Raw genomic sequence first — 14,217 nt, forward strand, 5'->3', positions numbered from 1 at the left:
TGTTTTTTTTGTTGTTTTTTTTTTGAAAGATGGGGACATATTAAAACTATTCTGATACACAGCCGTATAATCGTTTCTGTGAGGAAGTGGGATGATACATGAAGAACAATAAAACTCTCAACAAATGTAATCTAAAAGTTATAAAAATACAAACAAAACCTAAAAAGGGCACCAGTCTTATTGCAATAAAGTTAACATACAGTACATATGTAGTGTAAATAGATCCAATTTATTCTTACTCGGTTTGAATAATAATTCTAGCCTCTCTGAATTCATCCTCAAGTTAAATGAGGTCTTCCTTCCATACTGGCTGCTCCACAATGCTTATTTCATCATTTCTATTTGAAAAGGTTTGCGCCAAATATGTGGAAGCATGTGGTATCTGACTCTTATTTAATCTTGCATTCATTAAAGTCATTTAATCTAATAAATAATGTGCACCCATTAAATTACAGAATGTAATAGAGATCAGATATTAAACACAAAATGAGGTGTACTTATCTGGCCTTTACGAGGCTTTAGCTCTTACAAGGCTTTTTTTAAAAGGCTTTAAGGCGCACCATTAACACTATGCGTGAGCTCATTTTAGAAAGAAATATGTAGAAAACAAGGCTGTGAAATCCCAGTAATCTTTTAAAATTTACTCTGCACAGCTGTTGCACTGTAAGCTGATGTAAGCTGATTGCTTGTATAAGCCATCCAAACCGTTCCAAACAGAGTTTATGTTCGGATTAAAAGTGAACTCAGAAATGTTAGGTTCTTCGCTGTAGACTTTTATTGTGATCGACCCCTCAGAATAGATCAGAAAAGAAACTAATGAATTAACCTAAAAAAAATAAAAATAAATAAAAAAAAGAGTAAACTTAGTGAATTAAAAATAAATAAATAAAAGGGCACATCCCTAAAGCATCATTTAGCATTTTGTGACTGGAATAAATGTGCAAAAAAAAAAACCATGAAACATTCAGTCAGATCCACAGATAGATAACACAAAAAATAACATAAAATAAATTTTTATTTGTACCATAAAGACATAAATAAAGATTGGATAGATATCCAAACAGTAGTCAGTAGTAATACAAAAAAACAAGTGTGCACAAACTTGAATGCTGAGGGACTGGCTTAGGTAACTGCACATATTCACAACAATAACACTGCCAAAATATACAGACTACATGAAAATAAACTGATAATCAACAACAGCTATAATGATATCGATTCATAAAAACTGGAGCAATGGAACACAGATGGCAGATACATCTACACGACCACAACACAAAGACAATGGAGTTTAAAAATAAAAAATAAAAAATGGGGGTGAGTGGAATTAAAGTCACACCAATTGCACCTGCTTGTATAAAATATGAATATCCAGTGGTGTAAACAGAAAAGGAACAATACAATTCATTAAAAAAAAAAGCAACTGCCTATTCTGTCCATTCTTCCCAAATCAATAAAAAATAACTTCATTACAAGCTTTCTGATAGAGTAGCTATACTACAGTATATAATTTGCACATCCATTGTCGTATATATATATGTATATATATATATATATATATATATATATATATATATATATATATATATATATATATATATATATATATATATTATAAATTTAATCACTTATATCCTCCATGGTCTCCTCCAGCTCTCTCCCTATTTCCTCTAACTTCACCGTCTTCTTCTGCCCGTTCTTCACTTTACTTTTCTCCTGCTCGTCTTTCTCTGCTGGAGCGTACCACGGCCGGGACGGGTTATCCTCGCAGACCCGGCCCGCGCTCCTCCTGTAGCCGCCTCGTCCTGCCCGCACCAGTCCCCAGCCCTGAGGTTTACCCTCGTGAGGGCCGTTGTCCTGCACCCCTCTCGTCTGGTCCAGCTCCTTGGCGCTGAGGGCGGGCATCCGTACAGGCACCGTGTTACCGAATTTGGAGTAGTCCACAGAGTAGCGGCCGTCCTCTTCGGTCATGATGGAGACGAAGCGGCGTCCCCAGAGAATCTCCTCCGGTGTGTAGGATGTGCGGGCCTGCATGGTGATGCCGGTGGTCTCCACAACGCCTGGCAAGGAAACACACGTACAGTACAGGAAGTCATGTTTTGTTGATGTTACAGAGAGAGTACATTTGTGCTTCTTAAGATTTAGACAGTTTTTCCCTTTCACAATCACAGATTTTGATTTAACCAGAACATATGTTACTGTGAAGATACTGTGAACAATAACGACAGTGATACACATTTACTCTACAAGAGATTCTTCTTTTAGTCGGGTAATCATTTTAGATCTCAAATAGCACTCTGGTCCTAGAGTGCACGCCATAATCTCCAGAATGCCATTATGTTAGACCAGTCCCTCCAGGATTCTGCGATCACAGAAATGAACGCAGAATCAAGCAAACGCTGCAATGTTTGGAGGAGCTTTCAATTTTTCTTCATTACCACAGATGTTCCACAGATTTGGGTCGAGACTCATCATGTGGCGTCTTCACAACACGCATTCCGCCAAATCCCTCTCCGATTCACGTTCGTCGAACGTGAGTACAGCTAAAAGGTCTCATTTACCGACCAACATCACTGCGACCTTGATGACCGTGCAAAACAATTTTGTGCAACTGGCATTCCGCCAATTCAAGCAGTTTTCCAGAAAATAAAGCACAAAAAAAGAAACTTAGAGAAATCCTGTACGGATACGCCATCTAGTGAGCATATGTAACGATAATGAGTTTTTATTAGTCACATATACATTACAGCACAGTGAAATTCTTTTCTTCGCATACCCCAGCATGTCAGGAAGTTGGGGTCAGACATGATACAGCGCCCCCTGGAGCAGAGAGGGTTAAGGGCCTTGCTCAAGGGCCCAACAGTGCTGGGGCTTGAACCCCTGACCTTCCGATCAATAACCCAGAACCTTAACCACCAAGCCACCATTGCCCTATATATGCCTCCATATGTAGCGAATAGGAAGCCAATTGTGATTACTGATCATGGGATGAACATTTTATTTATTTATTTTTTAAGCTGAAATAAAAATGTTTCTCCTCACATTACAGCAGTGCTCAATAAAATCTCAACTCAGAAGAGAAACTCCGGTCTCTGTGGCTCCAGAGGCTTTGTAAACAAGAGAAAAAACCAAAATGGACCACCAGCATCCAATCCATGAGGAAAACGAGGTGTCTCTACTAAAGAGTTAGTCAAGGGAGAGGCAGCATTTGTTAGGTTTCAAAATAATTACCTTCAACTAACTGATTTTTAAGTGGATCCTGGTTTGCGTAAGAGATGTACATTGTACCATAAATAGATAAACGCTAATGATAGTTTATAATATACTTATGATGTTGCTACCGTCTGTCGTTTGGCAATATGTAGACGTGTAGCACTTTTACTACTGATTATTCTGTCTCAATACAACTGTGCTTTTTACTGGTGAGAAGGATTTGCTTGGCTTTCAATAAGAGCAAATGATAGGTTTATATTAATGTGCTTGTTCTAATAAGGTATTGTTTTTATAGTAACAGTGACTTCCATAGTAAGACACTCCGCACACACTCTAATAATAAAAATGTGTTGTTATTTATCAAATAAAATCATCAAAAGTTTTTTTTTAAAATATATATATATATATATATATATATATATGATGAAGCTATTATTCTGTAAGGATACGTTTATTTAACATTTACGGAAAGAGTCTCGAGTGACGGCGCTGTAACACACAGAGGTAAAGTAGTTCCTTTAAGTTTTCCGCCACAGGAAACTCTAAGGCTGGAGGATGTTGCATTTTGTAGTTTCACAGTAACAATGAGCATTTTTCTGAGAAAGTGAAAGAGAAAGAGAGAGTGAGGGAATGCCTGTTGTTGATGATAACAGGACCTCATTTCATGGATGCTCTATGTCCTTAAACGTAAGAATTAAAAAAATAACAATTAAAAAGAGCAATTGTTGGCAAATTGCTGCGGTACATAAGGAATAAGATGCTGTTGTAGGAATATCATAGGCAGCTTTAGCTCCGGAGCGCATTACAATGATCCCTTCGATGATTATTTTCCAATAATAACACGCCCTGTAATGTTTTATTCCTTACTTAACATTCGAATGCACATGAATACAAATTTATTTACTCAGTTCCCTAGTTTTTTTTAGACGTACCCTAAAATAGAAATGTTATGCTTCTATTATTAAATTGGGGCTGTTAGTACATTTATAATCCATCCATCCATCTTCTATACCGCTTATCCTTTTCAGGGTCACGAGGGAAACTGGAGCCTATCCCAGGCACAAGGCGGGGTACACCCTGGACACGGTGCCAATCCATCACAGGGCGCACAAACACACACATTCACACACCCATTCATACACTAGGCTGATTTGGACATGCCAATCAGCCTACCATGCATGTCTTTGGACTGGGGGAGGAAACCGGAGTACCCGGAGGAAACCCCCGCAGCACGGGGAGAACATGCGAACTCCACACACACAGGGCCACGGTGGGAATCGAACCCCCGACCCTGGAGGTGTGAGGCGAACGTGTTAAATAATGGAATTTCCATTATTTGATTTTGTTATCTTGAACACAATCTTATATTAACAACCACTCACGCTCACTATTCACTCTTAGGCAGGTTTTTACTATAAACCACTTGAACAGAGCACCTGAACCAAATAATCCAGTAAAAATAAAAAATAAAAATCAACCTAAAGCACATTTTAGCTGCAGTGGAACATCTTCCTACCTTCTAGTATGATTATAATCTCCAGATCCTCAGTGGCCAGCGACTGGGCTGAAAGCTCATACAGGGGGCTTGCTCTATCAATGGTGTGACTGATGATGAGGGGAGAGACGAGGAAGATGCCATTGCTCCTGAGTGGGTTTTCCACCTGGATGTCAAGTTGGCAGACTGGAATCACCTCCCCTTCTGCCGTCACCGTCCTGCGGATCACCTGAGAGACGTGGCACAGGACAACCAATCAGCATTCATGACACAGAATAAAAACAGCGATGGCTAAAACGGTTCTTCAAGTCGAGAATTCCTAATTTGGTTATTTATCATTTCTCCGGTTTCTGGTTTATACTAATTAAGAGATCCCTGGACAATGAAGTCTAGCATTTCCCCTGACCTCTTCCTCACCTGCATCTGAATGGTAGCTGATATGATCATACTCTTCCTCAGGTCTCCAACACGAAACATGAACGTGGGCTTGCCGTTGCGTGGCGCGATGACAGCGTTACGGGAGAAGATGAGCGTCTCTGCTCGGCGATTGGCCTGAGCCGTTTTCATGAACACGCAGCCCAGCATGACGGCGTTGATAATGAGGCCCAAAATGTTCTGGATGATCAGAACTACAATGGCTAGTGGACACTCTTCTGTGACCATCCTCCCACCAAAACCAATGGTCACCTTATAACATAATACAACATTTTACAACATGAATGGATTTGAGCACAAGTTATGTCAAGAAATGTAATTTAAGTCACATCTAAAAGTAAACACTACAGGCTTAAAAAAAAGTATGTGTGTGTATATATATATATATATATATATATATATATATATATATATATATATATATATATATATACACATATATAACAGTTAGGTTCATTTATCCAAGATTCCATTTACAAGCAGTTTTCCAAAACAACTGCCAATTAAAAAAATATTTGTAGGCACTGCAGACTGAATACAGAGTTGTACAATGCCCTGCAGAATTATTGGCACCCCTCATGAAAATGGCCAAAAATTTATATATACAGTGGATGCAAAATGTCCACACACACATGTTAAAATGGCAGTTTTTTTGTGAAGTAAAAAAAAAAAAAGACACTAAGATAAATCATATCAGATCTTTTCTCACCTTTAATGTGAAATTGCAAAGTATACAATTAATGTGAAAAACAATCAGAAACATTTTTGGGAAGAAAAGAAAAAGAAAAAAACTTACAATCACCTAGTTGATTAAGTGTGCATAGTCCTAAACTGATACTTTGTTGAAGCACCTTTTGATTTTATTACACCTCTCAGTCTTTTTGGGTAAGAGTCTATCAGCGTGGCATTTTCTCACTATTTTGTGCAAAAACATTCTAGATACATCAAATTGTGAGGGCATATCCTTCAGGTCACCCCACTGATTTGTAGTTGGATTCAGGTCTTCGCTCGGGCTGGGGCATTCATAAACATTGACCTTCTTTTGGTTAAACTCTTCCTTTGTTGATTTGGGTGTATGCTTTGGGGCATTGTTGTGCTGAAAGGTGAAATTCCTTTTCATCTTCAGCTTACTAGCAGATACCTGAAGGTTTTGCACGAAAATCAGCTGGTATTTGTAGCTGTTCATGAGTTCCTCCACCTTGATAAAAGCACTGTAGAAAAGCAGCCCTAAAGCATGATGCTGCCACCATCATGCTTCACCGTGGGTATGGTGTTCTTTTAGTGATGTGGGCTTTTTTTTTTAAGCACAAAACAAACCTTTTGGAATTATGGAATTATTCTATTACGTTTTGGAATTGGTCTCATCAGACTACAACACATTTTGCCACACGGTTTGGGGTGATTTAATTGAGCTTGGATGTTTTTTTGCGAGAAAGGGCTTCGGTCTAGTCACCCTACCCCATAGCCCAGACATGTGAAGAATACGAGAGACTTGTCGCGTACAGAGAGTAATCAGTACTTGTCAGATATTCCTACAGCTATAATGAAACAGTTCTTATTTCAGAAGTGCAATTGCAATTTTTTTCTAGAAAACAGTGGTTTAAAAATGATTGCCACTCTTAAAATTAATATTTTATTACACCAGCCCTGGAGAGAAAAACAGCACCGTCTGAGACTGTAATGTCTAACATGGTTGGAGACACTTGTAAAGGTTCTTGGTCAACTCCTCCAAGCAGAACTATTTAAGCCCCTTTATATTCTTAGGTTCGTGCACGTCAGTTCAAAAGTTTTCTTTCATGAGATGGTCATTGCAAATCAATAATTTCACTGATTTTTTTAAAGGTGCTAATAGTTCTGAAGGACAGCGTAAGTCGCCTATCATACAGTAAATCTTTCTTTCCATCCGGCCTGTTTCTCACCTGCACCTCGATGGAGAAGAGGAACGCTGAAGTGAAGGAGTGGATGGCAGTGACACAGGGAACAGGTCCAGGCTCACTGGGATCTCGTGGCACCAGATCACCATGAGCGAAGGCCAGGAGCCACCACATCATGGCAAAGAGCATCCATGAGCAGAGGAATGCTGAGGTAAAGATAAGGAGCGAGTGCTGCCATTTAAGGTCCACCATGGTGGTAAAAACATCCTGCAGAAACCGACCCTGGAGGGAGGAATTCAAAGGAAAAACTAAGCTAACCTGCATTGACTGTGGTACAGACCTTATTCACTTTATCAAAAAAAGGATAAACATGGAATATATTAAATTGTCTCCTAACAAAAGTGAGAATGCCTTGCAGGAAAATGAATCTTGCGTTGTTGTACCTGTTCCCGTATGTTCTTATGGGCAACGTTGCATGATCCGCTCTTGGTGATAAAGCGAGCTCGCTGTGATTTGCTACGGAAGCGGTTAGGCTGGGTGGCATCTTCAGCCAGGCGTGTCAACAGATATCCTTCAGGCACCAGGCCTTTCCGGGCCAACATTGCTGGATTTTCAGAGCGTTGATCTAATAAACAACATAATAAACAAACACTTGCACTATGTAATAAATTACTGCTGTTGAAATGATAGACCGACTCTAAAACTATAATTGTACAGCTATTTCAGTAACAGAATCCCCAGACACTGAAAAGGTCATCCACAATGTAGCTTAGTGGTCAGAACGCCTGCCTCACACCTCCAGGGTTTGGGGGTTGGAATCCTGCCTCCACCCTGCATGTTCTCCCCGTGCTCTGTGGGGTTTCCTACGGGTACTCCGGTTTCCTCCCTCAGGCCAAAGACATGCATTATAGGCATTTCTAAATTGTCCTTAATGTGTGTGCGATCGTGCCCTGCGATGGGTTAGCACCCTGTCCAGGGTGTCTCCCACCTTGTGCCAGGTGTTCCCTGGAATAGTCTCCAGGCTCCCTGTGACCTTGTGTAGTATAAGTGGTATGGAAAATGGATGGATGGATGGATACTCCTTATAGAGGAGAGAGAGGATGCTTTTACACCTGCATTAGGTAAACTAGTGGAAACTTTTAAAACAACCTGAACGCAATTTTACTGTTCTGAACATAACAGATAGCGTGGTAGACCAGTATAAAACATACATCACCACAATGCAGGAGTTCAGAGGATCCTGATTGAACTGACACAGAGCGGCATCCCAGGTTTGGTGTGGATGTCCATTCGTTCACTGGACGTCCCTTGAGCTTGTCTTTGTGATCAAGGGAGCACAAGAAGACAACACAGGAAACCAGAAAAACAACAGACATACCAGGATGAGCTTCAGTATCACATTACTACAGATCTAAAACTGTCTATAAAAAGTGAACCTAAAAGCCCAAGTAATTGTAATAAGATAGACACTAGAAATAAGCATTAATCAGTAAAGACAAAACAACTGGATGTTGTGGACAATGCTGGAGTGCAGAAGATAACCTCAAAACCTAAAAGCAGTAACTCAAACAAAATATACAGCTGTTTGTTTACATAAAACATCTGCCATAAATACAGCTTGTCACAAGTCACCTTCAACATCACTGCGAATAATAATGTAACATTCCTGTTATAAACCCTAATCAAATCATATGCCCCAGAACAAACTTTACTAAAAATAAATAAATAAATAAAAAAAATAATAATAAAAGATTATCTAAATTACCTTGATGGCTCGGTTTACATCGAGGATGCTTTCTACCGTGACAGTTTATTGAACGCGTTTGTCGCTGTCCAGATAAGACCCGCCTCCTGCGCTAGGTTTGGTCAAGTAGTTCACGACTACGGCTTATGATTGGCTAGGAGCTCATCCTCGCCGCGTTTGATGATGACCTGCTAGCCAATCGCAGCTAAGCAAAGATGGCGACCATTATCAGAATAATCAGGATGAACCGAGACGGCTAATCCAACTGAGTTGAGCGGAGTGGAGCAGTGCAGGCGGACTAACATATCCCACAATCCTTTTTAGCCTGTCGAGATTTTAAGAGAACATCCGTGTTTATATTTTGTCTCATAGAGGAACTGTTTTGCTCGTAGAAACATCTTTTTTTAAATGTTTTCTTTTTCGCTAACTAGTTTTTGAGTAGTTAGCTGGAGAGTTTGGGGATAAGTCTTGTTTATAAAGATGGCTGATCACTGGAACAGGGGTAAGTGACACGTAGCGCTTGTTAATACAGTTGTGTAATGTACTGGTAACACATTTTTAGTCCAGACTCACAACACTTCCTTACCAAAAAAAAACCCCAAAACATTCATAATGTTCATTTAATTAGATCATTTATATTAATTTGCTAGGCCTAACTTCAGACAGATTCAGTCATCAGCTATACTCAGGATCTCTCTATTTTGTGTGTGTGTGTGTGTGTGTGTGTGTGTGTGTGTGTGTGTGTGTGTTTTTGATGCAGCCACTTCTAAAAGTTGACTCTACAAAATGTAGTTAGCCCTTCATGCATAATAAGTAAGTTCTGTTCTGAGTAAGTTTTGTCGTGGAAATTAGACAACACTCGCAGACTCATCCTCTGAAGGTAAAAAGGTTTACTACAGAAAAATGGTTAATACAGGATAGAATAATGAGAGCGCTCTGAAGTGCTTGTGCTGAACCACTACTATATATATATATATATATATATATATATATATATATATATATATATATATATATATATATATATAATATATGATATGCAAAGCATGACACACTTCTGTGTACCGTCCGGAAGAGGAGCTGTCACAGGTCCAATTCCTGTGTGTGGAGGTCTCCCAAACAGCCTATCCAAAGCCTGCTTCAGAACAGCATTTGCTCAATCTGTGTTTTAGTATCCCATTTTCTCTCTCTACCACCCCACCACTAGCTGGATGATATACACAGTGCTGCTTTGAGTCAATACTCAAATATTCACCCACCTAGTCCTGTCTGGACATAGGGACATGGCCGTCTCTACCTTCGAACCTCTACCAACGTTATGAGTTGCGCAAACAGAGTAAACAAATTATTATTATTTTTTATTTATTTATTTATTTATTTTTTAGAGTAATTAGAGAAACCACTGCTTTATCGCAGCTATCATTCCCCCTTTGAAGACAAGGACAGCCCTGGGGGCACCGCCAAACTCCGTCAATAACCGTGCAGCCTGCTTTGCACCACACAGCCTTTTCCTCATCCGCGTAGCCGTGCTTGGAGGTCTGAATGCTTTAAAGAAGGAGTGATAAATTTTCTTTTGCATTTTAGGACCATAGATGCAGCTGCTTGCTTTCCTGCACTGTCAGCTCGAGCGTTTCCTAGGAAAACAGGGTCTAATTTGTTAGTGTGTGCGTCACATTTGCATGCTGCAATAGTTTTGGGGAGGAGGACTGCGTCCAGCAGCTCCGAGACAAGTTTGTGGTGGGCTATGTGTGTTCCTGAACTCGTCAGGAAGTTCCTGCGTTTCCAAATTGTCCCCAAATCATGCACTAGATTTCAAACAAACTTCTTTCACGTTGTCATTATGGGATATTGTTTGTCGAATTTTGAGGAAAATAATGAATTTAATCCATTTTGGAATAAGGCTGTAACATAACAAAATGTGGGAAAAGTGAAGCGCTGTGAATACTTTCTGGATGCACTGGATGTACCGCTGATGTGATGGAATGAGTCAATTGGGCATGCCACTTGATGATAACCTGCCGCAAAAATACCGTGCCTCTTGTGCTTCTTAATAAGTGTTCTCTCTCTCTCTCTCTCTCTCTCTCTAATATATATATATAATATATGGAGTTGCCCCCTCTTTTCATCCATAACAGCCTCCACTCTTCTGGGAAGGCTTTCTGCTAGATTTTGGACCGTGGCTGTGGGGATTTGTGTACTTTCAGTTACATGAAGTCAGGCACTGATGTCTGTAGTGCGGTCAGCGTTCCAGTTCATCCCAAAAGGGTTCAGTGGGGTTGAGGTCAGGGCTCTGTGCAGGACAATGGCCTTGAGGTTTAATGGCCTTGCTCAAGGGCCCAACAGTAGTAGCTTAGCAGTGCTGGGGCTTGAACTCCTGACCTTCTGATCAGTAACCCAGAACCTTAATCAGAAGGTCAGGAGTTCAAGCCCCAGCACTACCAAGCTACCAATGTTGGGCCCTTGCGCAAGGCCCTTAACCCTCAACTGCTCAGTTGTATAACTGCCACTTGAGCTAATACTGCCATAGTTAGAACCATACAGATGTCTAAAATGCCTTTATATGCTGAAGCATTAACATTTCCCTTCACTGGAAGGCCCAAACCCTAAAAAAAAAAACAGCCCCAGATAATTGTCCCTCTTCCACAAAAACTTTACTCTTGTCACTGTGCATTCTGCTAGGTCCATAACCCTAACCCTCGGCGAGGTCGTGTTCTCTTGGCATCTGTCAAACCCAGATTCATCAATCAGACTCTCAGATAGTGAAGCATGATTAATCACTCTGGAGAACAGGTTTCCACTGCTTCACAGTCTAGTGGTGGTGTGTTTACAGCACTCTACCCCGCGCTTCACGATGCACAAAGTGATCTTAGGCTATTGTTGCTCCAAGGTGCTTCCATTTCACAATAATAGCTCTTACAGCTGACCAGGGCTGAAATGTCACAAACTGACTTGTTGCAAGTGCCACGTTTAAAGTCACTGAGCTCTCCAGTACAACCCATTCTACTGTCAATGTTTGTCTATGGATATTGCATGGCTGTTAGCAATGGGTGTGGCTGAAACACATAGTCTTTAGATAGGGTTAGGAAAATTGTGTGCTGTCAAAATTGACTTGCAGTATGTGGCCAAAAGTATGTAGACACCTGGTCATCACACCTGTATGTATTTCTGTGTTGGATACTGTGCGTGGTATCGGATCCACCACCCAGATAATATCTGCTCAGTATTTGTAGTGCTCTCTTACTATTGAAGGACAGCGTGGAGGGGAACTGACCACATTGTGTACTGCAACATACTGACTAGTGAGTATGTATACGTATAGAAAAGTACACCTTTGTGGTCAAAGGCCACTGGCTGTAGATATGAGAGAAGTGTACATAATAAACAGACAGCTGTCTAAGCCTTTCTCTACTCGGAAATTGTCTACCACAAGGAGAAAATAGGATTTTTATTGATTAGCTCATATCTGCTCTTACTCGAGTAAAGGATTTGTGTACTTCTTCCACCATTGTCTTTCTAGGACATGGCGCTGTTGATGATATGTTGGACGCAGAAAACAAACACATAGCTGAGAACCTCGCAAGCAAAGTATCCAGACTGAAGTCGGTATGTCAGCATCGTGCATTACTTTACAGATTCCTGTGTTAATAAAATGTGTGGCGCAGTGGTGGCTTGGCGGTTAAGGCTCTGGGTTACTGATCAGAAGGTCGGGGGTTCAAACCCCAGCACTGCCAAGCTGCCACTGTTGGGCCCTTGAGCAAGGCCCTTAACCCTCTCTGCTCCAGGGGCACTGTATCATGGCTGACCCCAACTTCCTAACATGCTGGGGTATGTGAAGAATAGAATTTCACTGTGCTGTAATGTATACGTGACAAATAAAGAATCATTATTTCTTTCTCTTCTTACTTACAGCTGGCATATGATATTGACAAGGAGGCTGAAGAACAGAATTCATACTTGGATGGCATGGTGTGTTATCCTGTCAGCAGTCATGTAAAACAACAGGACTGGGACTATTCCTAGTTTAAACAATATACAGGGTGGCAGAAAAGTTAGGAACCCATGAGCGTATACATCCAGGGTGTCCCAAAAGCCTCTATACATAAGGGGCCATGTTTGCCAGCACCACGTCGGTTGTGCCTTCGTCAGTGGATGTTGGTGGACGTCCACTTCTCGGTTGGTCCTCTACACTTCCAGTCTTTTTGAATCTGTTAATAAATTTGGCCGCCGTGTCATGTGTGTGACGTGCTCGCCGAGAAACATTTTGGAATGCATTTTGCTCAAAAGTGTTAATTTTCCCTATGTATGGAGACTTAGGACACCCGGTATTTATTATTTACAACATATGCTCTACAGCAGGGGTGTCCAGTCTTATTCGGAAAGGGCGCGTTTGAGTGCAGGTTTTCATTCCAACCAAGCAGAAGTCACACCTGAGTCTATTGAAAGCCAAGAACAACTGATTAAACAGGTGGAATCAGGTGTGGCTCCTGCTTGGTTGGAATGAAAACCTGCACCCACACCCGCCCTTTCCGGATAAGATTGCCCACCCCTGCTCTACAGGTTCATCCCCAGCCACTGTAACTTTTTTTTTTGCTCAACATATTCCCATTGTCTTTTCGGCGACCCTGTGGACATTTTAGGATATATGGTACTCGGTGGCTTCCTGCCATACAGTTATAAAATATTTGAAGATGCTAACATTTATTAACAAAGTACATTGATTTTGAGAATTTATTTTTTTCCTTTAGGACTCGAATTTTCTCAGTGCAACCGGACTGTTAACGGGCAGCGTGAAGAGGTTTTCCACGATGGTCCGCTCTGGCCGAGATAACCGCAAGATCCTGTGCTACGTGTCAGTAGGCCTGGTCCTGATGTTCTTTGTGCTTTACTATCTAGTCAGAAGAATACAGAACTGACATGTCTGCATTATTTTTTGTACAACATTTTCTCAGTTTTATGAGAAATATATTCATTTCTGGGAATTCAGTACTTCATCTTCGTTTATGTGAGGAAATGTTTTCACAGATCGCTCATCTTCCAGGTGTATTAAAGGTGATTAGAACTGAAAGCTCCTTGGTGTGAATCCTTTTTATCCTGTACTGAGATGCTTGCTAATTACTATAGTGATGTAATCAGGCTTTGATTGCAATATATTCCATAAATGATGTAACGAAATAAAGATTTTAAAGAGATTTTTTTTAATTCTTGGAAATCCTAAGGAATGACATAAGACTATTTAAAATAATGTAAGAACTAAATGCTTTATAACTGAACTTTGTTTCTACTAATTGTCTTGTATGTAACTAAGTATAGACATACTGTATCTGTATTGTTTCTTATTATTATTATTCTTAAGGATATTTCTGATGTTTTCTTCTGTATAATAAAAAAAATTCACATTTGCCTTTTATTTTATTTTTTTTATTTTTGCTCAATCTCAGGCCTTCTTTTCAACTTTT

At 40.3% G+C, this 14,217-nt stretch overlaps 2 protein-coding genes across 3 annotated transcripts; one reads left to right on the forward strand and one right to left on the reverse strand.

The window, feature by feature from the left end:
• Nucleotides 1–1,605: 1,605 nt before the first annotated feature.
• On the reverse strand, nucleotides 1,606–8,888 carry kcnj11l (potassium inwardly rectifying channel subfamily J member 11, like). 2 transcript variants are annotated; one of them, XM_017486147.3, is made up of 7 exons: nucleotides 8,783–8,888; nucleotides 8,234–8,335; nucleotides 7,461–7,642; nucleotides 7,063–7,299; nucleotides 5,126–5,395; nucleotides 4,730–4,937; nucleotides 1,606–2,060 (listed from the first exon to the last, which is right to left on the reverse strand). In XM_017486147.3, the coding sequence occupies exons 3-7, from the start codon at nucleotides 7,617–7,619 to the stop codon at nucleotides 1,621–1,623; spliced, it is 1,314 nt and encodes a 437-aa protein (XP_017341636.1). In that variant the 5' UTR covers nucleotides 7,620–7,642; nucleotides 8,234–8,335; nucleotides 8,783–8,888; the 3' UTR covers nucleotides 1,606–1,620. The 2 variants fall into 2 exon arrangements, with proteins under 2 accessions (XP_017341636.1, XP_017341635.1); XM_017486146.3 differs by having other exon boundaries at nucleotides 8,229–8,335.
• A 146-nt stretch (nucleotides 8,889–9,034) lies between these two features.
• Nucleotides 9,035–14,159, forward strand: bet1l (Bet1 golgi vesicular membrane trafficking protein-like). Its single transcript, NM_001200760.1, is given in 4 exon segments — nucleotides 9,035–9,263; nucleotides 12,279–12,364; nucleotides 12,671–12,727; nucleotides 13,507–14,159. Coding segments are annotated over 4 exon segments (333 nt in total). The 5' UTR covers nucleotides 9,035–9,241; the 3' UTR covers nucleotides 13,675–14,159.
• The last annotated feature ends 58 nt before the right edge of the window (nucleotides 14,160–14,217 follow it).

The sequence above is a fragment of the Ictalurus punctatus genome, chromosome 14 (genome assembly GCF_001660625.3).
Source record: "Ictalurus punctatus breed USDA103 chromosome 14, Coco_2.0, whole genome shotgun sequence".
NCBI classification, from domain to species: Eukaryota; Metazoa; Chordata; class Actinopteri; order Siluriformes; family Ictaluridae; genus Ictalurus; species Ictalurus punctatus.